Source organism: Astatotilapia calliptera, chromosome 20 (assembly GCF_964374335.1).
Source record: "Astatotilapia calliptera chromosome 20, fAstCal68.1, whole genome shotgun sequence".
Taxonomy (NCBI): domain Eukaryota; kingdom Metazoa; phylum Chordata; class Actinopteri; order Cichliformes; family Cichlidae; genus Astatotilapia; species Astatotilapia calliptera.
In genome coordinates, this window is record NC_137441.1 from 19,764,100 (window position 1) to 19,789,538 (window position 25,439).

General features: G+C 42.0%; 2 protein-coding genes across 3 annotated transcripts in view; both read right to left on the bottom strand.

Moving 5' to 3' along the window:
- ap4b1 (adaptor related protein complex 4 subunit beta 1) overlaps positions 1 to 15,552 on the bottom strand; it is a 46,327-nt gene extending 30,775 nt beyond the window's left edge. Inside the window, exons 1-5 of the mRNA XM_026153306.2 lie at positions 15,401 to 15,552; positions 15,110 to 15,227; positions 5,173 to 5,397; positions 4,963 to 5,093; positions 4,660 to 4,807 (exon numbers count right to left, since the gene is read on the bottom strand). Of these exons, the coding sequence (XP_026009091.1) occupies positions 4,660 to 4,807; positions 4,963 to 5,093; positions 5,173 to 5,397; positions 15,110 to 15,222 (617 nt within the window). The 5' untranslated portion in view covers positions 15,223 to 15,227; positions 15,401 to 15,552. The remainder of the gene's footprint in view (positions 1 to 4,659; positions 4,808 to 4,962; positions 5,094 to 5,172; positions 5,398 to 15,109; positions 15,228 to 15,400) is intronic.
- Positions 15,553 to 17,166: 1,614 nt separating this feature from the next.
- Positions 17,167 to 22,869, bottom strand: sephs3 (selenophosphate synthetase 3). 2 transcript variants are annotated; one of them, XM_026154781.2, is made up of 8 exons: positions 22,310 to 22,869; positions 21,532 to 21,635; positions 20,955 to 21,062; positions 20,631 to 20,785; positions 19,466 to 19,556; positions 18,797 to 18,896; positions 18,401 to 18,613; positions 17,167 to 18,307 (listed from the first exon to the last, which is right to left on the bottom strand). In XM_026154781.2, exons 1-8 carry the CDS (start codon positions 22,584 to 22,586, stop codon positions 18,063 to 18,065), a joined length of 1,293 nt encoding a protein of 430 aa, XP_026010566.1. In that variant the 5' UTR covers positions 22,587 to 22,869; the 3' UTR covers positions 17,167 to 18,062. The 2 variants fall into 2 exon arrangements, with proteins under 2 accessions (XP_026010566.1, XP_080150693.1); XM_080294567.1 differs by having other exon boundaries at positions 22,292 to 22,869.
- Positions 22,870 to 25,439: the final 2,570 nt, after the last annotated feature.

Below are 25,439 nucleotides of genomic sequence, written 5' to 3' on the forward strand. Positions count from 1 at the left end.
TGTCTTTATTTATTTTGAACATAGCACTGTACACATCCACTAAGCCAGTGGTTCCCAAAATTTTTGCTGGGCCCCCCTTTGTTTTACATGAAAATGTGCCTTTTTTCACGTCACGCTGTGCAACACGTTATTGTTTACGTGAGAGGAATTGCAGAATGGCAGATAGTCAGATTAACAGTATTTTGTCTCTATCTTCAGGTTTTACACGCTTACATATAAACACACAGTTTCTGTCCCTCCATTTAGAAAGGCAGGGGTGTCACGGTGTAATTATTTTACATGTAGTTGTTTATTTCCTGTGTAATGTTCAACATTGCTATCAATACATTTTTCAAAAAATGTCTCTCTGTGCAAAATGGGTTTAAAAACATAAACAGCTGTGGGATACGGTTTGTCCGTGATTTGAACCGGGGGAACAAATCGTGGCAGGATGAGCCTGATATTATTTGTATCCCACTGTAACGTTACTGTATAAAGAGCAAACATCTCCAAAATGTCAGGAGTAGTTAGTCATTACAACAAGTGTTTGTGAACTAAAAATCAAGAATGTGGGATACGGTTTGTCCGTGATTTGAAAAGCCCAGCGCTGCTCCAGACGAAGGAAAGACCAATTCTGCAGGGTAGACCTACCTTGGCACTTGTGCAGGTGAAGCCAAAGGGAAGTGTGGAGATCAGGGAAATTAATTTACTGCTATGGTTCATAATCATAATCATCATCATTACCATTGCATTAATCATACAGTTTACAGTATTGATATTGTATTCAGATGTTTAAACATATTGGTACCCAATTAGCCTTTATTACAGGTGCAGTTATAACCACGTTAAACTGTTGAGTTAAATCAATAATCTTAAATGCTTTTGAATGCTTGTTATAAATCTTAAATGTGTATGTGCTGATTCTGATAAAAGAAGGCCCTAACTCTGAGTACACTCTGAGTACACTCTGTGCCAAAGTAGACAGGAAGCGCAGGCTTTTGCAGAGCGTGCTTGTGAAAGTGAAAGTTACTTTGAGGAGCTGTTTGGATGATGCTATTTGAATAACCAGGTTATTAATTATTGTCTTTTATTCATTTATATCTTTTGATTAAGCTTTTAGTAGAGGTTCTTGATTAAAACATTTATTCAACATATTACAGATATAGTTTCAGTTAGGTTATTATGCACATGAGAATTGGCCTCTCTTCTCATAAAACAAAGTTCGTGTGAGGTCGAGCCACCCACACACACACACACACACACACACACACACACACACACACACACACACACACACACACACACACACACACACACACACACACACACACACACACACTAGGTAGGCTTATGTTCTAGGTGAGAGTTCAGATATATTTTCTTGCAACTGCATTTTTGTGTGTGCAGAATTGGTAGTTTGTTCCAGAGCATGGCCCGAGGTTTTGGAGAAACGAGAGTCAGAAGATTGACAGGAAGCACCTGCCGTGGAGACGAAGACAATGTTCTTTTCAAACTGTGTTAAAAGTCATTGTGGTTTTGATTTGACGTATGCATGTATTGTATCTGATGATGCATGAGGGGGCGTTAACCCTGATGAATCAAAAGCAATCTGAAGTGTCTTTTTGGGCGGAGATCTACAGCTGATGTTTTGCAGTGTACATCTCCCCACGCTGCGTGTGGTCATTAAAATCGATTGTTTGACCAAGCTCTTCTGGACCATGGTTGTTTTTACTCTCCTCCTCAATATTGAACCCTTAACAGAAAATATGCTTCACCATATTTTCTAGTCTTTGGCTTAAAATGAAGTTGGTTTGGAAACATATTCAGCTATGCTTCATCTCCTGCTTTGCGTTTGTGTGGTTGCCCCGTGCTAGCAGTGTCCAAGCCTTGTTTGTTTTTGTTTTTTTTCCCCTTTTCACACCGCGCCCCCCCTGCAATGGCTCTGCGCCCCCCACACTTTGGGAAGGTCTGCACTAAGCGTAACAAAACAAGTAGCGAAACTTACATGAACTACAAACTACACATACTGCCTTTATCCACATAACACCATAAAGGAAAGGGAAAAAAACAAAACAAAAACAGGAAGGAGAGACAGACTGTAATATGTGAGCCACAGCTGCTCAGCTCAAACATAAGTATTACCTTTCAGCCAAAACACATTATCAGTTTGAAACTGATAATGTGATGTGCATTCATTATAGTTTACGAACTCATTTTGCCACTGAGAAATCAGTTTCAAATACAGTTTCTATGTTAGGACAAAATATAATCTTGATGTTAGGTGATGGAATAAAATGTGATTTTATAAGCGTGATTATTTAGGGTCAGTTCCTGGGCAAGTTCTTACATCTCACCAGTGCCAGTAGTGGAAATTTGCTGTCACTGACAAAAATGAATAAAACAAAATAGCCTGGTAGCACATACGGCTGAGGAAAGTCACCTGGACGTTGCCAGTGTTATGCTATGCTACAATAGTTAAACATGCAGGGAAATATATTTATGTGCACATTGCTCTTCCTGTCTATAATGCTGGTTTAGACAGAAGTCTAACAGGAAGCTATTTGGCTCTGCTGATATGATTAGCTATCTGTAGAAGGCTGGATGATAGCCACACACACAGACAGTCCTGCAGATTAAGGCTCTCATTAGACAAAAAATGAATTCAATTTCAGTAAGAAGACAGAATGCCTTTTTTCCCCATTAACTGAGTAGCAGATGAAGAGAAGAATGTAAAAACATTAGAAACAAATTAATGGCTTTCTTCAACCCTCTCCTTCTTTACCCCCCCCCCCCCCCTCTTTTTTTAACTTCTTCCTGTGATGGGATTAGTTTTCTTCTGGTGAAATTTCACAGTTTTCTAGATGTGTCACCATCCACCACTTCAGCTACCTACAGTGGGGCAAAAAAGTATTTAGTCAGCCACCGATTGTGCAAGTTCCCCCACCTAAAATGATGACAGAGGTCAGTAATTTGCACCAGAGGTACACTTCAACTGTGAGAGACAGAATGTGAAAAAAAAATCCATGAATCCACATGGTAGGATTTGTAAAGAATTTATTCGTAAATCAGGGTGGAAAATAAGTATTTGGTCAATAACAAAAATACAACTCAATACTTTGTAACATAACCTTTGTTGGCAATAACAGAGGTCAAACGTTTACTATAGGTCTTTACCAGGTTTGCACACACAGTAGCTGGTATTTTGGCCCATTCCTCCATGCAGATCTTCTCGAGAGCAGTGATGTTTTGGGGTTGTCGCCGAGCAACACGGACTTTCAACTCCCGCCACAGATTTTCTATGGGGTTGAGGTCTGGAGACTGGCTAGGCCACTCCAGGACTTTCAAATGCTTCTTACGGAGCCACTCCTTTGTTGCCCGGGCGGTGTGTTTTGGATCATTGTCATGTTGGAAGACCCAGCCTCGTTTCATCTTCAAAGTTCTCACTGATGGAAGGAGGTTTTGGCTCAAAATCTCACGATACATGGCCCCATTCATTCTGTCCTTAACACGGATCAGTCGTCCTGTCCCCTTGGCAGAAAAACAGCCCCATAGCATGATGTTTCCACCCCCATGCTTCACAGTAGGTATGGTGTTCTTGGGATGCAACTCAGTATTCTTCTTCCTCCAAACACGACGAGTTGAGTTTATACCAAAAAGTTCTACTTTGGTTTCATCTGACCACATGACATTCTCCCAATCCTCTGCTGTATCATCCATGTGCTCTCTGGCAAACTTCAGACGGGCCTGGACATGCACTGGCTTCAGCAGCGGAACACGTCTGGCACTGCGGGATTTGATTCCCTGCCGTTGTAGTGTGTTACTGATGGTGACCTTTGTTACTTTGGTCCCAGCTCTCTGCAGGTCATTCACCAGGTCCCCCCTGGTCCCCCAGGTGGTTCTGGGATCTTTGCTCACCGTTCTCATGATCATTTTGACCCCACGGGATGAGATCTTGCGTGGAGCCCCAGATCGAGGGAGATTATCAGTGGTCTTGTATGTCTTCCATTTTCTGATGATTGCTCCCACAGTTGATTTTTTCACACCAAGCTGCTTGCCTATTGTAGATTCACTCTTCCCAGTCTGGTGCAGGTCTACAATACTTTTCCTGGTGTCCTTCGAAAGCTCTTTGGTCTTGGCCATGGCGGAGTTTGGAGTCTGACTGTTTGAGGCTGTGGACAGGTGTCTTTTATACAGATGATGAGTTCAAACAGGTGCCATTCATACAGGTAACGAGTGGGGGACAGAAAAGCTTCTTACAGAAGACGTTACAGGTCTGTGAGAGCCAGAGATTTTCCTTGTTTGAGGTGACCAAATACTTATTTTCCACCCTGATTTACGAATAAATTCTTTACAAATCCTACCATGTGAATTCATGGATTTTTTTTTCACATTCTGTCTCTCACAGTTGAAGTGTACCTCTGGTGCAAATTACTGACCTCTGTCATCATTTTAAGTGGGGGAACTTGCACAATCGCTGGCTGACTAAATACTTTTTTGCCCCACTGTACTTTGCCTAAAGGTAAAACAGTAGGGCACGCCCCTAAAAAATTCACATTGAAATTAATCAAAGACCTAATGCAGTTCAGCACTAACAGTAAAATAAACTGCATACCAGAGCATCCTTATTTTGACAGATTTCATGTATCCACATTTCATCTGATGTTTTAACTGTGGACCAACCTGTTGAGCAGGTGGTGGGTAATGGGTTTGTTAATAGCGATACCACCCTCCTCCTTCAGGATCTCCTCCAAAGCTCGGAGGCAATTCACCATCACCACGGGGTCCGGGTCCCTCAGGAGGCTGTAAAGTTCATTCACCACTGCTGCATCTGGAAAGAATCACAAACAAGAGGTTTCTGTACATGACGCTGATGTATCAGCAAGTGAAACACACCTGCTGATACATCAATAGTGATGGGATTAACTTTCTTCTTTCTTGCAAGAGAAGAAGAGAACTGTGTTAACAGGATAAAAAAATCCCCACCTATCTCAGAGCTAGGATGGAGGTTGTGCAATTTGGCCCAGCCGAGTACAGCCACACGTCGTACGCAGGCTGCTCTGTCTCTCAGTCCTGCTGTTAGAGGCTGCTCCACATACTCCACCAGGCTGGGTAACCTGGCACACAGACACATTCAAAACCAGTCATGAGTGGATGTGGCAGCTTACACTGAGGTCCCTGTGTACAACAGCTCACCTGAGGTTGGTCATGTTCCTGAGGGCTAGACTGCGGACCATTGGGTTTGGATCCTGGCAGTCCTTCCTCAGAGTGTTGATGACCAGCAGGGACAACTCCGGGTTTAAAGTGGCGTAGGAACACAGGAAGACATAAACCAATTTCTTCTGGACTACATCTACTGTGGCACAGGCTTTCACCATCTCACTGAACAGGCCAGACACATCTACCCCTTGTGACATGGTCCTGAAATGGAAGGGGGAGTAGAAGGGGGCCAGATAAACAAGAAGAAAGACAAAAGCGGGAATGAATAAGGAGGGGACAGTCAAAGTTGAAATAGAGAAAGAAAGATTAAAGGAAAATGAAAAATGGGGAAAGAGAACAAAGAAAGAGACACATGGAACAAGAGGAAATGATAGGACACAGGAAAACCTTTTAACATCACATTTAACAAACATTTCATTAACATATTCTTCTTACTAACACAACTTTGTCAGTGCCCAGATATTTCAAAAACATGTGAGTGCAGAGAAGAATATTTCTGCAGGCTTCTTGAAAGAGATCCAAAGCTCTCCTTTGGAAGCTGGTTGTCTTTTGTTCTGCTCTATATCAAGATGATCCCCCACTGCTTCAATAATATTCACGTCTGGGCTCTAGGGAAGCAAGTGCTCCATTGTGTGTTTTTCTCTATAGGTTTGTTTTTACTGCATTGGTACTCTGTTTGGAATCATTGCCGTACTGACAAACAAATCCACTGCCAATCAGATGCTATCCGGATGGTATTGCACGGTAGATTAAATCTGACAGTACTTTTCTGTCTTCATAATTCCATCAGTTCTGGCATGCTCCCCAACACACTGGCTGAAATGCAACCCCAAACCATGACAGAGCCTCCACCATGTTTTCAGATACCATTCAACTGCGGTAGACAGTATTTCTTAAGCCTGCCACTTCTGCTTTTGTCCTCGGTTTCTTTAGGGACAGCCTGCACGCCACTTTGAGATAGTTTTAGGCTAATAGTTTTAACCTCATTAGAGCAAAAATACTATTTCATGTCTTTCAAACACTGTTGCCAAAGTGCTTGCTCATAGGGGGTCATATGATTGTTGGGTTTTTCTCTGTATCTATGAAGCGCCTTGAGGCGACTTATGTTGTGATTTGACGCTATATAAATAAAATTGAATTACTGTTACTGTTACTGTTGGCATTTCTGTAAATTTAACAAACAAATTGGAACAAATTATGTATTTTTGCAACAGGCTGCTAGTAAAAAAAGAGCCTAAAGAATACAAAGAATACAAAGCACAAACTAGGCCTTTGCTACTAAGTTGTCAGTTATGTGCAGACACAATGATTCATCCCTTCAGTTAGGCATCTTTTTATGCTTTAATGCTTCCTTCATAAGTTAGTGATAAGAAATATATATAATATAAAACAAACAACAAACAACCCTCTGAAAACAGTGAGGTACACGGACTGGACTGGAAATGAGTAAAGAGGAAGTTGAGGTCTAAAAAAAACACGTCAGAAAGCCTTGTGAAATATTGTTTAAAAAACATACAAGAAAGTCTGGGTGCCTGAAAGCAAAATATAAAGAAATGAGGGGTGGCTCAAGCCTTTGCACAGTACTGTATATCTTCATATATTGACCTAATTTTCTTTTTAATGTTGCCCAGTGTTTAAGATCAACATTCATTATTGGAACAGAATAAGTCCACTTTAAACCTTCAGCTTACGTCTTTCCTTGAAATGATCTACTGCTTCGTAGTGAAAACAGGATGATAAACCCCCAGTCAGCAGTGATGTTAGTGCTATGTCACTAGTCCTAGTTGGTCTTAAGCCATTGAAACAAAGGGGAGTATTAGTCAAAACAACAGAGTGTTACTACTGAGGGGTACGATTGGTACCTAGGGGTTGTATAATGCTTATATGTTCACTTTCCTTTCCAATATTATTTATATAAAAGGCGAATGGAACTTTGGGGTCTTAATAATGAAGCCAATGTAAAAAAAGAGCCCTGTTTTCCTGGGTCCATCTCCTCACAGCTTTCCATTTTGATGTTTCTCGTGTATTTTTCATGATCCTTAAATTGTATTTGAATTACTAGAATCCATACTTTTAGTATAGTTTTATGTATTTGTTTAATGTTGCCTAACTTTCCAGATTGTTTATGATATGTAGTCTACACCAGTGTTTCACAAAGTGATTACAGTTTAACGCATCTGTTAACACAAGGGATGTTGAATTAAGTAGCTTGCTGTTTTTTTCTGTTGTTTCAACACTTCAGCTCTCTTTCCGTCAAAGACACAGCAAAGAGCGAGACTTTACAAAAGACACAAAAATGAATCATAGTGAATCGAGCCACATGTGGGACTGTTCAATTGGGTGTAAAATGAATTTCATCAATCTGAGCTTCCACAATAAATAAGCAGAATGTTAACAACGCTGACAACAATTTACAACCATTTTCACTGCGATTATCTCATTTTCTTCTTATTCACAGTTAGATGCTTATGACTCGTTGTCAGCAGTTGGAAGAATGTACTGATACAAGTGTGCAGGGACTGTATCTCAATTTGTTAAACATCATTACTGAGAATGTTTGTTCACATAGTTTCTTCTGAGCATTTCTCCTTATGTGTGGGAAGTTTCAACTGGGCTGCCTTGTGGACAACAAACACTCTTAAAATCCTCATCATGAAATGACTAAGTGTTTTTTGCAATTTTGTGAGAATATCGACAAAGCTCCTGGTTGTGTACAGCTTGGTAAAAAGTCCTTGCTGCTTTTGCAGATGTCTGTTCTTGTTCTGCATCAGTCAAGTTCTTATAGTTCTCTGCATGTGTAGGCTCATAATGTCGATTTAAACCATCATCCTTAACCATAACCATAGCAACCTGCTCTCCATCAGCTAAGCACACAGCATTACCTCTGATTTTAATAAATAACTTCTGAATAGAATACTGAATAGAAGTCAATGTCTAATAAAAGACTGCCAAACTCGTATTTCTCATAAACATGGAATCCAGCACATTTACAATGAAGCTGATTTCCTTGTGCACAGATATCTACATAAATCTACAACAATAGCAGTCATCTACAGAACCAACAAAGCTGTATTGTAATTTCCCACAAAAATGATGTCATTCTTTCATATTTCCAGTTAGCTGCTAGCTAACACCTGCTTTTTCCAGTGACAATTAACTTAAATTGCATGGGGGATGGGTTGGGGTGGTAAGCAGGTTCCCAAAAGCAAATGTGTGCCCGGTGTTCCAGATCTACTGGCGTTTAGATCAACTGGCGTTGGTCGAACAGATGTGTGGCAGTCTTGCGTTTCAGGAGCTGCTACCGACAAACCAGCAAAAAAAACGCCAAATGTGTCATCTGTGACACTTGTGAGGTTATCTCAAACACACTCTGTCAGTCTTGATGCTGTTGAACAACAAAATGTTTAAAAATGTGGCGAGTTTACCTGGCGATATCCTCATGCGCGACGCAATCGCGAAAACAGCAAACAATTAACACCACGCCGATGTTGTTCACGGGACAGCAAGAGTAAACGATCGGGAGACTCTTGTCGTCGTTATCGTTCCCCTCGCACGGTTTATTTCTCCGAATTCAGCGTTTTTGCTTCATAACTACAGCGTGCAGTTTACTTTGTGCACTAACATGGAGTCGAGTCAACCAGCGCCACCTCTGGCCAAGTGCCACAGCCTACAGCCAGATCAACTTGTGACACACATCTACACCATGTTTGAATTCGTGTCATGCACATTTGTACCTTTCAATTGTCTGTGAAGGTTCTCAGTCAGTCATCGTAGTCATCGTAGTCAAAGGAGCTTGCAAAGAAAAGCGTCTGGACTTCTTTAAGTTGCTTGAAGACGTTTCACCTCTCATCCGAGAAGCTTCTTCAGTTCTAAGGTCAAATGGTGGAGAGTCCCAGATATAAACCTAGTGAGAGTAACCCCCCACAGAGGGACAAAAGGACCCCCTGATGATCCTCTAATCGCCTGAGCCAAGGTGTGAAACTGGGTGTGGGTCCCAATCAGCCAGAGTTTCGGGTGTGTTCATTGTGAAACCTGGCCCCACCTTATCATGCGAATTCCTGAGGTCAGATGGCCCAGTGGGCGTTAAGGCGTCTGGGAAGGGATCTCAAAACTGGATTATAGATGGCAGAGAGTTGGTGTCGTAAACCCCCGCCTCTGTTCAAAGATGGTCGCTCACAGTGGACATAGATGGCTTCTTTCACTCCTCTTTCAAACCATCTGTCCTCTCTGTCCAAAATGTGAACATTGGTATCCTCGAAAGAGTGTCCTTTATCCTAAGATGCAGATGGACTGCTGAGTCTTGTCCTGTGGAGGTGGCTCTTCTGTGTTGTGCCATGCGCTTGTGAAGTGGCACAGTACAGCATACATCACATTGTTAAGTTTGTGTTTTGGCGTTTTGTCTTTCGGGTGAACCAGTTTTTGTCTGAGCGTGTTGCTGGGTCATGCTTGGAGAAAACTCTCCTGAGTTTCTCTGATACACCGGCTACATAGGGGATGACAATGTTGTTGCGTCTGTCCTTCTTATCCTCCCTCGCTGGTGTCTGGTCTTCTTTTCTGTGCCTCTTTGCTGACTTTAAGAACGCCCATTTAGGATAGCCGCATGTTTTGAGTGCTTCCTTTACATGTGTGTGTTCTTTCTTTTTTCCTTCAGGCTTAGAGGGAACATGTTCTGCCCGGTGGTGTAGGGTCCTAATTACTCCAAGTTTGTGTTCCAAAGGGTGATGGGAGTCAAAGAGGAGGTACTGGTCCGTGTGTGTGGGCTTCCGGTAAACTTCGATGTTGAGTTTGCCGTTCTCTTCAATGTGCACGGCGCAGTCCAGGAAAGGCAAACAGTTGTCCTTTGTGTCTTCCCTGGTGAACCTGATGTTTTTATCCACAGAGTTAATGTGCGCAGTGAAGGATTCCACTTCTTGTGTCTTGATTTTGACCCAGGTGTCGTCCACATATCTGTACCAGTGGCTGGGTACTCTTCCTTTGAAAGAGCCAAGAGCCTTCCTTTCCACTTCCTCCATGTAAAGGTTGGCTACAATAGGTGACATGGGGGAGCCCATGGCACAGCCATGTTTTTGTCTGTAAAAGCCTTCGTTGTACTTGAAATATGTAGTGGTGAGGCAGAGGTCTAACAGTGTGCAGATCTGATGTGAAGTTGGTCCTGTCCTCCAAGGAGCTGTCTTCTTGTAGTCGTTTTCTGACAGTCTCCACGGCCTCCGTGGTGGGTACGCAAGTGAAGAGAGAGACTACATCAAAGGACACCATGGTTTCATCTGGATCCAGGGTAAGTTTCTGGACCTTGTCGGTGAAGTCGGTGGAGTTCTTGATGTGGTGTGGGGTGTTCCCCACGAGAGGCGCAAGGATGGTAGCAAGGTGTTTAGCAATGTTATAAGTGGCTGAGTTTATGCTGCTGACTATGGGTTTGAGTGGGACAGCTTCCTTGTGGATTTTAGGAAGTCCGTAAATGCAGGGTATGGCATCCCCTGGGTAAAGGCGGTGATATGTAAGGCGGTCAATAATTTTGTCCTTTTCAAAGTCTTGAAGGCAAGCTATAACTTTCTTTTTGTAGCTGCTTGTGGGGTCTCGCTTTAGGGCTTCGTAGGTATTGTTGTCACTGAGGAGAGTAGTGATCTTTGTATGGTAATCTGTAGTGTTTAGGACCACGGTGCATCTTCCCTTATCAGCTGGTAAAACAGTGATGTTGTGGTCTTTGCTCAGGGAAGCGACGGCCTTCTTTTCCTGTATTGTGAGGTTGGATGGAGGGACTTTGGCACTGGAGAGCGTGGCTGAGACTTTCATCCTGATTTGCTCTGCTTCTGTCTGTGATAATTTATTAATCCGTATGGCAGATTCTGTGGCTGTGATGAGGTCCACTATGGGCAACTTTTGTGGAGAAATGGCAAAATTGAGTCCTTTGGCTAATACTCTCTTTTCAGGTTCAGTGAGAATCCTGTCTGAAAAGTTCTTAACCCATTTCTCCTGACTGACTTCAGGTGTGTTTTCTTCTCTGGGTTGTGTAGGTTCAGGATGATGAGTGTGTGTTTTTGAAAGCAAGGTGTGAAATTTCCTGCGTTGTCTTTCTTTTCCTTTAGAGTGTTGGGCCCGCTGAGCCTTGTCCACAAACTTGTAAACCTCTTCTAAGATTGGAGAGGGTAGAAGGATTTCCAGTTCCTGCAGGGTCTGGCTGATCTTGATCTGGAGGGCATCTATGGTGAAATGGACCTGTCTTATCCTTTCACTTAAAAGGTGATTTTGTGCTCTCTGTAGAATCAAGTCTGCTCTGTATCCCCTGACAGTGGATCCAAGGCGCAGGCTCTTAGGAACAACTCTGCTTTGTCTACATCTTAGGTTGAAACGGAGATGGTTCCTATAATCCGCTAGTTTCCTTGATTCCCTTTCATACTCCCGCACCAGTTGAAGGGTGTTCCTCCCAAAATGTACGGCAATATGTCTGTGAAGGTTCTCAGTCATCCAGGTCATCGTAGTCAAAGGAGCTTGCAAAGAAAAGCGTCTGGACTTCTTTAAGTTGCTTGAAGACGTTTCACCTCTCATCCGAGAAGCTTCTACAAAAGGCGACTACAAATGTTGTGGGTGCTAAATAAACAGAAGAAATTGATCCCTGTTGTCTTTGCTTACTGATTCAGTGTTGACAATCCACATTGCCGGGATTGTATCTGTCAACATGTTTGTGGGTAGATCTGGATGTACCAGGGGTTAGTGCAGCCACTCAGCCTCTACTCAATGTGATCATAGCAGCCGGTGCAGATGTGTCACAAGTTAATCTAGTAGTAGGCTATGGTACTTGGCCACAGGTGGCAGCAGTGGACTGACCTCCATTGGAGACTGCTCCAGCTGCTGTGTGATAGTGGATCTGCTACAAATTGAAGATCATAAGCAAGTTTTGGAAATTAACCCTTGTATTAAGTTGAAGAACAAACAATTGACATTGATTTTGTTGCGGGTCATTTAGATCCGTACTGTGTAAATCCACTCAGAATTATCCAAAAACTGCAATAAAACAATAGCAACTTTATTTTCCATTAGATAAACATGTAGAACACAGACATACAACAGTTAGACTTTCCATAACTATTTTAGGAACAATTTGGTTTTTCGTTCTTACAAACACATTTCTTTTGAACTTGCCCAACGTTCTCAGTTTTTCAATGCTCAACATTTTCTATTTTGTACACATGATGGACAGAATGTAACTGTGTGCTTTCTGCAGATGTATTTCTTGCATTTCTCACAAAGAGTGCTTGTTTTCAAACAGGAACCTTCCTAACTAAGATTTAAAACAAAGGATTTCTACGTCTCCTCCAGTCTCACAAACAGATGACAAACCAAGCGACACACCTGAGTCACTGACTTTCTTAAATCCACTCACTCTCACTGGCTGTTTATTACTAATCACTGTGTAACTGCTGTGAATTCACAGTAACTGCCATCTCCTTACAAATGTTTATTAGATTAACCACACTTATACAGACTGTATATAACAACCAACTCTAAAATGTTTGTTCGCAGAGAAAAGACACAGGCAGACTACACTAACGACTACACTACAACACTAGTGAAATATTAGTGTCATTTCATTCATTTCAAAGGTTTATTTGCATGACGCACAAACAGACACAATTGAAAGGTACAAATGTGCATGACACGAATTCAAACGTGGTGTAGATGTGTGTCACAAGTTGATCTGGCTGTAGGCTGTGGCACTTGGCCAGAGGTGGCGCTGGTTGACTCGACTCCATGTTAGTGCACAAAGTAAACTGCATGCTGTAGTTATGAAGCAAAAACGCTGAATTCGGAGAAATAAACCGTGCGAGGGGAACGATAACGACGACAAGAGTCTCCCGATCGTTTACTCTTGCTGTCCCGTGAACAACATCGGCGTGGTGTTAATTGTTTGCTGTTTTCGCGATTGCGTCGCGCATGAGGATATCGCCAGGTAAACTCGCCACATTTTTAAACATTTTGTTGTTCAACAGCATCAAGACTGACAGACAGAGGTGTGGACTCGAGTCACATGACTTGGACTCGAGTCAGACTCGAGTCATTAATTTTATGACTTTAGACTTGACTTGAAAAAATGTTGTAAGACTTGTGACTTGACTTAGACTTTTACACCAATGACCTGGGACTTGAATTGGACTTGAACTGGTTTACTTGAAAAGACTTGATATTTTACCCCAAATATAAAATGTAACATGCATATAGAGATTGAAAATGTGATGTCATTCTGGGGTAGAACCACAAAGGATTCTGGGAACTCGTGGCAAGAGGTACTAGCGCACGCAGGCTTTTAATTGAAATCAGTTATACAGCGATAAAAAGAAACACAAAAAATGGCAAGAAGCTGTTGTATTATTAACTGCAATAGCCGGTCACATGACAGCCACGGGAAGCCGACGGGTAAAGAAATCGGTTGTTATTGGATTACGACGTTTAAGAGAAATTGTTCGAGCCATGTTTCCGAAGTAACAAAGAGGCGACGGATGGCCTGGATCGCAGCCATTCAAAGACCAAATATAACGTCCCAGAACACTCCAGCTCACAGGTTAGTCTGCTCCAAGCATTCCCACAAAGGTCAGTCTTCTGTTGTAGTTAATGCGTCATTTTCATAACATAATTGGTGATATAGGTTACAAGCAAGTCTGGCGCTGAACAGAAATTGTCGCGCTATGCTCCTTTGTTTATTGTGCATAAATAGTGAATTGTCCTGACACAATATTGTGTTTCGCTTCTGTTATTATGGTACATTGACAAAAACATACTTTTATTCACAGGATAAAACAGTTGTTTTGTATCACTAATTGCCCAGTACGATTACAGCATACAATATTATTGTCACTGCTACATTTCTGTAATGCGTACCAGAAATTATTTCCACTACTAATTAATTACCGTTGAGCTCAAAGGTCCTATTAATAAACGGTTAACGAATGTGTATTTATGACGACGATTTGTGAGACTGGTAAACTTATGATACGTACGATGGTCTTTTGTTCTACACGGTGCATTTCAAGGTCCTGCACCCATCCGTCGGTAAACTGTACCTGGGCTTGTTGCAGTGACCTGAAGTTACTAAACTTCATGAGTGTGTGCACTCACTCCAAGAACCGTATGATTATAAATATGCACATAAATATGCTACGATGAGATAGCTGACTTCATCTAACTAGCAAATGTTGTCCAGGCTACGTTGGTGATGCAGTTTTTTTTTAATGTGTATGATATTTTTGTCATGCGATTTTAAAGCCGGTCCTACAAGCGCATCCAAGAATAACATGCAGCTTATCGCAGAACTGTCAGTGAAAATTATTCTTGGAGCTAGGTTTAATTGAGCTGCATTTTAAAGAGGTGCAATTTCACAATTTGTGTATATTTTCTAAGTTCACTATTTTGTCATGTGTTGAGAAAAACACAGATTTAAAAATTACATGGTCTAATATTTACATTTAGCATAACTGCAACATCCTTTTTTCGTTTTTTTTTTAAAGACTCGAAAGGACTTGAAATTCAAAATTTCAGACTTGTGACTTTACTTGGACTTTTACACCAGTGACTTGAGACTCGACTCTGACTTGCCTGACATTACTTGAGACTTGACTTGAGACTTGAGGATAAAGACTTGAGACTTACTTGAGACTTGCAAAACAATGACTTGGTCCCACCTCTGCTGACAGAGTGTGTTTGAGATAACCTCACAAGTGTCACAGATGACACATTTGGCGTTTTTTTTGCTGGTTTGTCGGTAGCAGCTCCTGAAACGCAAGACTGCCACACATCTGTTCGACCAACGCCAGTTGATCTAAACGCCAGTAGATCTGGAACACCGGCCCCGTTTGACAGATGAATGCGACCTTGCAGGCAAACCGCAGCGCCTGGTGGCTGAGCAGAGGGATGAGATGAGTACCTGATCACTTTGAGGATGGTGTTCCTGTACCGCAGCGGGTCTGACTGGACGTTGGGGTTGGACAGAGCTCTCCTCAGCTCCCTCACCGTCTCCTCCCCGCCCAGATAAGGCATGGTAGCTAAGAGACACAAAAAACATCATTCTGCTTGTCAGTAACAAGCAGGTCCAATTGCACCTCTGGCTGTTGTTTTGATAACGCAGCCGGTGACCCAGCGTTCAGCCGGTGAGATAAAACGCAAAGCTTTTATATGACCCAGTAACACACGAACTTGTTCATTTTAAAAGCGTTACCGTTTAGCACTTTGAAGGACGAAGTTCATCCGTAACAACACAACAAAAAGGACTAGAATAATTACTCCCTCTACACATCCGCATTTCTTCTTCAGTGTTGTTTTTCTCGTTTTAATCCCACGCTGCTCTCTGCTGGCTGGCGTGAGTATAGCACGACAAAGGTAATACTCTCCCCTATCTGATACTTTGTTTATATTTCGGTGGAAAATGTTGCTTTACTCCATTTACTCCATCTGACAGTGGTTGTTAATCGTGTGCAGACCGACATAGGGTACAGTCTTATAGATTTAACTGCCTAGAGCAGAGCTGGATTAAACCACTGCAGGCACCTAAGAAACTGTTGAGTTTCAGTGACCCTTGTTACATTCTTTCTATAAGCATAGTATTGTTTAAAACAGAAAAGTAAATGCACACAGCAAAAAAGATCAAATTTGTAGATCCACAAACCAACTATTAAACTAAATTATCTATATTTCATCCCTGGATGTCTGGGACCATACAGTCCTTTTCTACTCTTGGCTGATAATCAGACTTTGTATAGCATAAGAATAAACTCAAATAATTATGACAAGACTGCTATAATCAAAAGAAAATATTTTTTTTAAATCATGCACATGAATGTTGGTCCAGATGCAAATGTGGAAAGTCAGAAGCTAGGAGAGTAGCAGCAAGAGCTCAGTTCCTTTACATTAAACATTAACTTGTAGTTTTCCTATTGAAACTGATATATCCCATGATGCTGATGCTCAAAGTTGGTTATGGAAAAAATGGGGAAAACAATATGATTTTCACTCAATATTGTTACATTTTGCTTTAAATTGATTTGGTTGAAATTACAGAAAACTTGTAATGCGTCTCTTCTGTCCAGAACATTTCATCTGGTTTTATCCTGCACTGATGTTTATGCAGGAAATGGTGGCACAAATAAGGTGATTTAAAAATAACCAAAATTCAACCTACTCCTGTGAACTTATTCTTGTGTTGTCCAGGGAGGGACTCACTGATTTCCATGGAAATCCCTCAGACAGCATCAGGTTTACATGCAAACATGCATGGATCAGCTATCTGTACACAGATCACTTTGGTAACCCAGTGTAAATCAGGCCGTATGCCGCTATAACTTTCTACGCATGCAGCCATTTGAAGATGACAAAATCCAGAATTTAACTGAAAAACTGTTAGCAGTGCATTTGCATATATTCATCCACCCAGTAGATCAATACTACTCTATTTACTCCAGGTAGGTAGGTAGGTCTCAGTGGATGTTTTTTTTTTGTCTTCCAGAACAAGATCATGCTAAATGAGGCACATGCGTAGTGATGGATGTGTGTCAGTCCCACAAAGTAAAATGGGTCAACGGTCTCAATGTCAAAATGCTGGAGTAGCTATTAATCTAGAAATGAATATGATGTGAGATTAACATTTGTGAATTTGGACGTTGTCTGAATGTCCAAGTCAACACCAGTGATGGAGGAGCTGTCTGAGCAGCTTAATATTACAAGTATACTAGCAAGCAGGATGACTGATACTAACAACACGGCAGTACAGTCCTGACACGACTGGTGTATGCTTGTATTAAACATGACCAAAGGTTCAAATAATGAACTCATTGTATGTACTAATCCCTGTGAGGCAAAAGATCAGGCTTCAGACTGCTCCAAACCCCTTCAATGTTATTCTTAGCACTTTTCAGTGAAGGTTTCTTGGTGTAAAAATAAAAACGTGCCTTCACACTACAGTTGCATAAGACCCAAACAGCACTTTGGTCTAAATTGATGATGGGTTTATTTGATTGTGAAAAGCAAGAAATCTACAAACAGACAGCACTAGACCTCCAGCACTGAAAGTCCAATCCCTGATCCAGAGACAAACATCCACTCTGCCCGGCCCTGCTGGTTGGGGTTTGAAAGGCAGAGCTTCATTAACAAGGAAGGGCGGACTTTGTGCTTGGGCGGTCAGGCGACTGCTGACCCAGGTGGACAATCTGAACACGGCCCAACAGGTCCCAAAGGAAGCTGCTCAAACCTTCCTCTGGATGGCGTGGGCAGAGCCAGGTTCTAGGAGTGATACATCATTTCTTTTCCACAGTAAACTGTCACCAAATTAACACATTTAATGTTAGCCATACATCCTAAAATAAATCACCCTAATCCAACCATAACTAACACACACACACACACACACACACACACACACACACACACACACACACACACACACACACACACACACACACACACACACACTTCTCATTATTTGCTACTTTGGGCAAGTATGATTCAGTATTTTTCTTTTTTATAGAACTGAAACTCATTTTCCAGAAGCTGTTTATGATTTTGATAAATCATATAAAACAAGTTTTCTATATGAAAGGCAACAGGGAAAAATAATGCTGAGAGAGGCAGTACATTGTGCCCTGAAGTTACAACATGAAACATGAGAAGTACACCATGTTTTAGCAGCTCCTTCTAAAGCTGGACATGTATGCAGCCTGTGGTCCATTTCCTGTCTCAGTGGATCACATGACACTGGGTTTTGGTCTGTGCACTGTCAACTTTTTGACAGAAAAGGTAGATGGGATGAACAACAATTAATACACACATAGACACACTTATTCTCTCTTGCACACACACACCAGAACAGTGTCAGAGGGTGACAGTGTCTATGACACACTGGGGTCAGGGCTGGTGGAGCTGTTTTCCTGATTTGCTGCCTGGCTTCCTCGGGGTGGAACCTCGATAATGCGGGGTTTGTCAATGATGCGAGCATGACGGTCGCCTTTCTCCACAATACCAATAATCCACGCTCCGCCCACCGCCCCCTGACCCCCTGCTCCGGAGCTGAGGTTTTTCATCTCTGAGCAGAACTTGGCTGCCTGCTCTCTGGGCAGACACACCAGCAGCCCACCTGGAGAAGAGGGGGGAGAAGGGATGTGAGTTTCTAGCTTTAAATACTGCATTTATTCAAATTTAACCACATGTTTAATGTCACTGGTTGTACCGGATGTCTCAGCTGAAGTGCCCTGAAGCAGGTTAAACAGGTTTCCGCAGGCTTTACTGATGGCAGCCATCTTGGCTATGATTGGAAGGTTATGGATAACAAAGGCCACCTCGTTTTGCTGCTGTCTTGCCAGGTTGTTGGCGTGACCCAACAAGCCGAAACCAGTCACGTCTGTGGCAGCGTGGGCCTGGTACTTGTGCATTAGACCCGCCGCTGGAGGCAAAATGTGAATGAGCCAGAGTAGAACCACAAGAAAGAAAAGGGAAAATAAATTAATCAATAACAGCTGATATAAAGTCTGCTAACTGTAATTTAAACATTATTTAGTTAAATAGTTAACTAATAATACATTTGCATGACCACTAACGACTCAAGATCTTAATCAAAGTAGTGTACCTGTGCGGTTAAGGGTTGCCATGGAAAACATAGCTTCCTGATAGGCCTCTATAACTTCCTCTTTGGTGACAACCAGCTTGATCTTGTTCCACTTTTCAGGCTGGTAAAACAAAAACAACAACAAGATAATTAATCTTCAAAGCAGTGCTTTTATACATTTCTACATGCACAATGACCCACACATGGCAGCTGTGAACCTTTGCAGGAAGGAGAACTGTTAGCAAACAAAACATTTTTTTGTTACACGGACACAAACCCTGTCAGCAGTCTTGGGCGTTTCATCAAAGAACTGGAGCAATTTTAGCTCATGTGACCAGAAGTAACCAATACATATTGTCTTTCTTGTAAACATTTTTCCAAATGTGTCAGCATGCAATTCTCACCAGATATTGTCAACCAAGTGCCAATTAATATCATGGTGTGGGGCTGTTTTCAGCTAGCCAACAAAGCTACCACACTACATATAACACTGAAGGAAGGATGAAAGGAAAAATGTACTGAGACATTCATGATAAAAGTCTGCTGCCATCTACCAGGAGGATGAGGATGAAACGAGGGTGATGTTTCAGCAAGACAATGATCCCAAACACACAGCTAAGGAAACTCTCAATTGGTTTCCTGTGGCAACATTACACTTAATATTTCTGTGAACACAGTTGAATGGCTAACCTGATCGATCCACAGATAAGCGTTTACAGCCACCCGAGTGCCCAGAGGTTTGGTCAGCACCAAAACGTCACCTGGTACAGCCCCATCAGGCCTGGAAAATAAAACAAAACGTAAACATAAAACATGCAAATCTTTGCATTTTGTGAGTCACAACCTTTCATAATGCGTTATTCATAAAAGGTCTTTGTTTCTTTGTCTTCACAGGCATCTCTGCTAATGAGGCACTGGCAGAACTTTTATTGTTCAATAGAATTTTATTGCCGATGAGCAATAAAAGTTAGTCATACCCAGAATATTGTAGCTGTAAGAGATAAGAATGCAGAGCGTCTCACAACACAGAGTTGACTTGTGTGGTCCCCCATGTTTCACAGCTGCTCAAACACCCTCACTCTTGTTATGAAAGCTTAGCTGGATGTGGCCCTTCCTCCCCAGGCATCCTGGCTAGTTCAGTTATGCAGGTCTTGTCCTGCTGTGAGGCAGACTCCAACTCCACCTACTTGGACTGCAGTAGTCCTTGTTTTACACTGAAGTACCACTGAGTTGAAGGCCACTCTATCTAGAACTAAGTAGAGACCTGGCTTAGCTATGTCAGGAGTTGAACTAAATGTAGATATAAGACTCTCAAGAAAAGCCTGATATTGATAAGTTTGTCACGAATAAGTTTAAAAATAACAAATTTGTTGTATTCCCAGTCATTATTGGTATTATTTGATAATTACATTAAGAACGCATGTGCACCTCCATTTGTCATGCACATGCATCATCCCTGCCAAGAAGAAAATGTAAATCTGTGGCCACAGTTGAACACAAAATGTTAAAGTATTATTACAATTCAATGTAGTTTCAGGGGTTCTGGAGGTTTGTTAACAGTGTTAATTATGACCCTGATTTCCTTGTTACAGAGGTAGGATTGCATTAACAGTTGGGAAAAGGGAAGATCAGGTCCAAAAGGACATAAAGAGGTCTGTAAAAATGTAATAAATATGAGGTGAAATTCTAATTGACCAATTAAAATAAACATTAACAGTGATGTAATACCAACCAATCTGCATCACTGATATCAAAACCGGTGCTTTTAAAACTGGAATTCAATTAAGGAGAACTGCACCACTGACAGACTGGGGTGATCTAACTATAGTAAAGTAAAGCTGTTTCAGGTACTCACATAATGAACTCATTAGGCTGGCAGACGACCGATGCTACTCCTCCCACAATGATCCAGGGATTTATCACAGTCTGTCCACCTGTCACTGAAGTTCCTCCCTCTTCTGCTGCGTCACGAAAGCCTCGAATCATCAGCGGCATCACGCGCTCACGGTCCTGTTTCACACATGCATAAACACATGACCATAAACTATCAACGAAGCGCTTATGCTAGCTTTAATCAATGTTCATTTGTTTATGAAAATTACAAGGACACAAATCTGTTGACAGCCCCCACTTCATAATCACATCAGAGACTGACTCAACACAGCACACAAAATCCTACCTTTTCATTCATCTTCTGGCTGACACTCAGTAGCATCAGCATGTTGTCACACTCTGTGATGCCCATGGCATAGAGGTCGCTGAGGACATTAGCGCATGCTATCCTGCCCTGTAAGACAAACGGAGAGAGAGTAACAGTCATGTGACTGTTAGCTTTACAAAGCTCCCATAGATAGGTGGCACTCAAAGACAGAAATCCTCACCAAAAACTGCCAATGGCATAACTAATGAACAGAAGGAGCTGGAAGCTTTATCACAGTATCACAGTCTAATTGCCTGCGATGTGTTTTTTTTTTTTTTTTTTTTTTTTTAAATCTTGATATTATAGTCTGCAGTACTGTTTTGGACAAAATAAGTAATAATTTAATATGTGCATTTGAGGTTTTGGTTTTATGGGCTAAAATCTCCTATTATACTGCTATAATACTATAAAAAAGAAAAAAAAAAGATGTCACTTTAAACAAAGATGCCTAATTATCAGCAAGTTATCCTGTTACGTTGTTTGCATAGCTTTCCCTCCTTGCCCATGTACTGTGTAGTAATGCTTAGTGGCGGGAAATGCATGCTAGTAAACTCACCATCATGTATGGATCTTCCACCAGAGGGTAAAAGAAATCTGTGGTCTGGACAAGTGACAGTCCTCCATGTCTCAGAGGAATGACAGCGGAGTCCATCCCTATGCCTGTAAACACACCACAAGGATGAGGACAAGACAAGCAAACAAAAGTTGACTTATTTTGTGTTACTACTACTTTTTATTTTTGGTAGTCCGTATTTAACTGCAGTTAAACAAATTTAGTAGTCTAGTTATTACGGGACTGTTACACGGAATTGCCTGACACTGTCTGAACTTTACATGAATTTGTTTTAATCTTTGGGGGTTACTCAGTGTAACTTTGTATATTGCTGTTACACGGAGTTAGAAAGTGTGCAAGTCAGTTACAACAGGAACATTGGACTATCTGCACGAACTTCGCACTCAGAGCATCCGAGACATTTCTGCTGACTCATACTTACCGTGTGGTAATTTGATAACTCGCAAAACACGTGTCCTATACTTGCCTGGTTAGTTAACTATTACATGTATTAATTATTAATTATTTAGCCAAGCTAAAGCACTATTCAAGCTAAAGCTAAGCACTATATGGGTAGCTTTAGCTATCAATATAGTGTGTGTGTGTGTGTGTGTGTGTATTTGAATCTTAAAGTGTTTTCCGCCCATTGCTTTCTGTCAAATAAGCTGCCATTAGTAAACACAAGCTAGCTAGGTTAGCAACAGTTGCATTAGCTAACTGACGTTAACTTGGGTTTTAGAGTATAATGGCTAGCTCTACTAACTTCGAATTTGTCCTTTACCTAGTCGTGGGCCAGGTAGCTGTTGGCCGAACTCCGAAGCTTGGTCTCCGGCCTTCCCTGTCCCGTCGGCCCGGTCCGGCTCCAGTCCCGCCAGGAGTTTGAGCAGAGCCTCCTGCGGGACTTTGCAGCCTCATCCCTTCAGTTCCGAAAAGCTTGTAAGGCGGAACCCGCGCTCCAGTCCGTGCTCCTCGGGTTTGAACGGTTTGTATCCTGGGGGAAAACATCCCTCAGTGCCCACAGCCTCCACTGTGGGAGGCGGGGAAGTTGAGCCTGACATGCTCGTGGCCCTCTTCTCCCACACAATACCAGCTGCGTAGTATAACACCGGTGAACACAGGCACACGGATGAATGGAGCGTGTGGCTAGCGAGTGGTACGTGAAACGGAAGACCTTGGAAAAGTTAAACGGCATAAATGGAACTTCCTGGTGTTATTTTCACCATAAAATCGTTTGCGATTCAGCAGGTCTAACAGCATTCAAAATGTTTTTAAAAATTCCAAATACTACATTTGTTGCATAACTTGGGGATTTGATTTATTGTTACCACTATACCAGAAAAAAATAAGGGGCAACAAATTGAATGAGCTCTAGAGAAAACGCTTTATTTTGTAGGTGATGACTCTACTTCCGGCTTCTCCCTGTGTTTCTCAGTCAAGCAATAGGACCACAGACTGATTAAGTGTGCCTATGTAAAGAGGCACACTTGTTACTATTCGTCGGATTTATTATTCTGCATATTATTAGGGCCCGAGCACTGACAGTGCGAAGGCCCTATTGTAATTGCTCTGTTTATTATTATTATTATTATTATTATTATTTCGGCAAATGAATTGGCCGTTTGAGGGCCTAAACATGCTCGAAAACTCATGAAATTTTGCACACGCGACAGGTCTGGTGAAAATTTACGTATTTTAATGTTCTCAGACTTGGCCAGGGAAAATTAGCTCAGTAGCGCCACCTAGAAAAATGAAAAACGCGAGCCCCCGGTATGGGTATGGCCTAAAGGTTTGAAAGTCGGTACACCTATATAACGTTCAGAGTCGAACAAAAAAAGTCTATTATGGCAATGTCCTAAACCCAACAGGAAGTCCGCCATTTTGGATTGAATGTGACATTTTGGCTCTGATTTTACCGTTTCGATGCCTCGAACTTTAACGAACTCCTCCTTGGCATTTGGTCCTATACGCTTCAAATTTGGACAGTGTCAACTACACCCTTGTGCCATGTTAAATTGCGGAGCTTTTGAGTTTTCACAATACTATGAGGCCGTGGCGCCATGGCGAATTTCGATGACTCGCCATGAAAATCGTATTGCCTCTCATTTTGTCATACATTTTCTGACCTTGACCAAAGTGAACACATATGATAAGGCTCCACCCCTGAACATATTTCAACTGCCATATTTGACATCAAGGACAGCGCCACCTAGTGGGAACAGGAAATGTCATGTTTTACACTTTGGGGTACAGTATAGTGATGGGTGACATCTGCAGCCTCAAATTTCTCCAGGAAAGCCTTAAGGAGTTGGTCTTGGGTTACAGTGAAAACTGTGACTTTTCGCAAAAGGGTGTGACCCCAGCGGCATGGCGAACTTTGATGTCACGCCATGAAGAAACAAATTAGTATAACTCAATGAAATCCAGTCTGATCAGTACCAGACTTTACAGGCATGATGTCACACCCGCCCTGAACAGATTGATGTGCCCATTGTCGGAAATACGGACAGCGCCACCTAGTGGCAACAGGAAATGTCATGGCTTTAATTTTGTTGTACTGATTTTCACAGGTTCATCGTGGCCACCTCAAAAGCGGTGAATATCACCAACAGTCCCTCGTAATGCTTCAGTGTAAAAAATGTGACTTTAAACTGAACGGCGCACCCTGGTGGCAACGCTGTTCAACATGAAAGATGAAGTTACTTTTGAGGGGCTTGGAAAGTTTATAGAGGCTTGAAACTTGGCCCACGCCTCCAATGTGATGAAGGCTTTGTTGTTATGTAACCATTTTCCTTGAATAGCGCAAAATGGCTCCACAGCGCCCCCTACAAAATTCCAAAATATCAGCCCCTGCTCTGTGTTTTATCTATGAGTCTGAAACCTGGTAAGCTTATGGAAGATCATAAGATGTACAAAAAAGTCTCTTGGAGCAATATCCCAAATCCAACAGGAAGTCAGCCATTTTAAAGTTAATGTGTAATTTTGGCAACATTTTCCCATCTTTTCAGGCACCATACTTTGACGAACTCCTCCAAGGGATTTCATCAGATTGATGCAATCTCCTGTGTGTGGAATCTAAAGACCTTTGTGATGTTAAATTGCGAAGCTTTTTACATTCAGGGAAACGGGGTGGTCATGGCGGCACGTAGAGTTTCAATCACTCGCCAAAAAGCAGTAATCTGCTGTCACTCAAAGACACAATGTCCAATCTCTCCCAAAGCTCATAGGCGTGATGAGACTCGAGCTCGGAAATGTTTGTTATGCCATTTGTACATAATGGTTAGAGTGCCACCTAGTGGAACGACTAACTAATCATGAATGAATGAGTTGAAATGTTAGCTGGTGGTTAAATGCATGAATTCCATCAATGTGACATCAGATCGGAGGTGCTGGTTTTAGGTGTTGGGCGTGGCTCGACACGCCGGGGGTGCGAGGGCCCTCATAACGCTGCTTGCAGCTTTAATTATAAATGTATTTGAAAGTAGATTAAACACATCTGTGTCGGCCGTGGCTCATTAAAGTTCTTGTCTTTAAATGAACCTTGTCTTTGTGTGTTTCAGGTACTGAAATCTCAAAGACTGAATGAACCAGCATTGCAGCCATGGGTCATTGTGAGCATCACAGGGAAGGTTGCACCTGTATGACCTGCACCCATGTCGCTGCTCTTCTGTTTAAGTAGAAGCAACAGTGTTGATCCGTGTCACAGGGACTGTTACAGATGAACCTACATACTGGGTTTTGCTGGGTAATATGGCCAAGATACTGTCAGTGGTTGGCCATAAGATAGACCTCTACTCTTCAGCGGCCCAAAAAGGGCTCTGGATCAAAACAAAAACAGACCATCTGCAGTGACAGGTAAAAGAAGCCGTCCTCAAAAAAGAAAAATTCCACCTGCTACTGTGGAGGAGTTGTCT